General features: G+C 55.8%; 1 protein-coding gene across 1 annotated transcript in view; it reads right to left on the bottom strand.

Moving 5' to 3' along the window:
• Tnfrsf21 (TNF receptor superfamily member 21) overlaps positions 1 to 622 on the bottom strand; it is a 72358-nt gene extending 71736 nt beyond the window's left edge. The window contains exon 1 of the mRNA XM_021186473.2: positions 216 to 622. Coding sequence (XP_021042132.1) covers positions 216 to 311 — 96 coding nt within the window. The 5' untranslated portion in view covers positions 312 to 622. The remainder of the gene's footprint in view (positions 1 to 215) is intronic.
• Positions 623 to 1513: the final 891 nt, after the last annotated feature.

Genomic DNA, 1513 nt, shown 5'->3' with positions numbered 1-1513 from the left:
CACACACACACACACACACACACACACACACACACACACACACACAACGATCTAGTAGGAGTCCTCCTCGGTCTGGCTATTGCCTTGTAACCAAACCCTTCCAACCCGGCTGGTCCCACCGCGCGCCTCCCGCACTACGGGCCCGAGGACCCGCCCGGCTCCCGGACACAGGCTCGAACGTAGCCGCCACCCCAGGGTCCCCTCCTATCGCTCACCAGGAGAAGAGAGCCGGCGACCATCGTGGCTCCGACTTGGCCGGCGGTGCGGCTGCAAGAGGCGAGGGCGGTGATGCTGCTTGCCGGGGTCCCCATGGCCGAGCCCGGGGCTCGCAGCGGCGCCCGGGGCGCTCGGCCCCACGGCAGCTGGAATCGGTGGCTGTTTCTGCCCAGCGCCGCATCCACCGCCGCCTCACGGGCGGTGAGCCCATCTACCTCAAGCAGCCCATGTGCACTGCAGCAGCCAGGCGGCCAGGCGGAAGAGGGAGGCAGCAGGGGAGGCTCCGAAAGGCGCTCAGCACCTGCCCAGGGGCGCTGGCGCCCGGGCGGGGAGAAGCAGGCGCGCTCGCAACCCGCGCCTCCCGGTGCTCTCCAACGACAGCGGCTGCGGAGAACCAGAGAGCAGGGCTAGCCGCGACAGTGCTAAAGAGCGACTTCCCATAGCGAAGCTTCCAGCCACTATCAAGCACTCGCCTCCTCCGCTGCCTAGACCGGCCGGCGAGGGACTGAGTCGGATGGCCACTCAGCTCGGGGACACACGTGGTGGCGCCGAAGGGGCGGAGAACGACCCTTTGTGATGTCACCCGGGAGGAGGCCGGGCTCTTTGTGCAGATGGAAAGAACTTAAGGCGCTCCAGAAACCGAGGGGAAGGAGAGGGTGCCCCTTGGCGTTAGCTGGAGGAATTGCGTTTGCTTGTTAGCCTGCGAGTCCTGCACACAACCCTCACCCCGACTTAACTTAAAAAAAAAAAAAAAGATTCCAAGTAGATTGTATGTAAAACAGAGACTATTTTCTTTTCCTAACATAAATATTAACAACAGCCAATATAACTTGCGCATAATGGCGCACGCCTGTATTTTCATTTCCAGGAAAGCTGAGGAAGGAGAATTTGAAGTTGGAGGAAAATTCTGAGCTACACAGAAAACTCTTATCTCGTGCATAAATGAATGAATGAATGAATGAATGAATGAATGAATGAATGACCTGAGCATAACGGTGCCATTAAGCACTCTGTAGAATGAGATATGAACTTTTCCAATTCCAGACCACCAAAGTTGAAGTTCCACACAAGCTTGGCTTACAAAATCCAGTCTCAGAAATCAATCAATCAATCAATCAATCAATTAAAGGAGCTAGAAAAAAAGCAAAAACCATGAAGCTTACATCAATTGCCAGACACAAAGAGGACTATGGGTTGGTTCCCAAACTCTGCTGTGTTTTGAGGTGTGCTGTGGTCACACTGGAGCAAAAGGTAAAAACAAGTGTAGTCTCAGCATTTATGTGTGGCTCCCCCTCTG

Source organism: Mus caroli, chromosome 17, assembly GCF_900094665.2.
Source record: "Mus caroli chromosome 17, CAROLI_EIJ_v1.1, whole genome shotgun sequence".
NCBI lineage: Eukaryota > Metazoa > Chordata > Mammalia > Rodentia > Muridae > Mus > Mus caroli.
The sequence above is the reverse complement of the archived record's forward strand: the minus strand, read 5'-3'. Positions and strand labels throughout refer to the sequence as shown.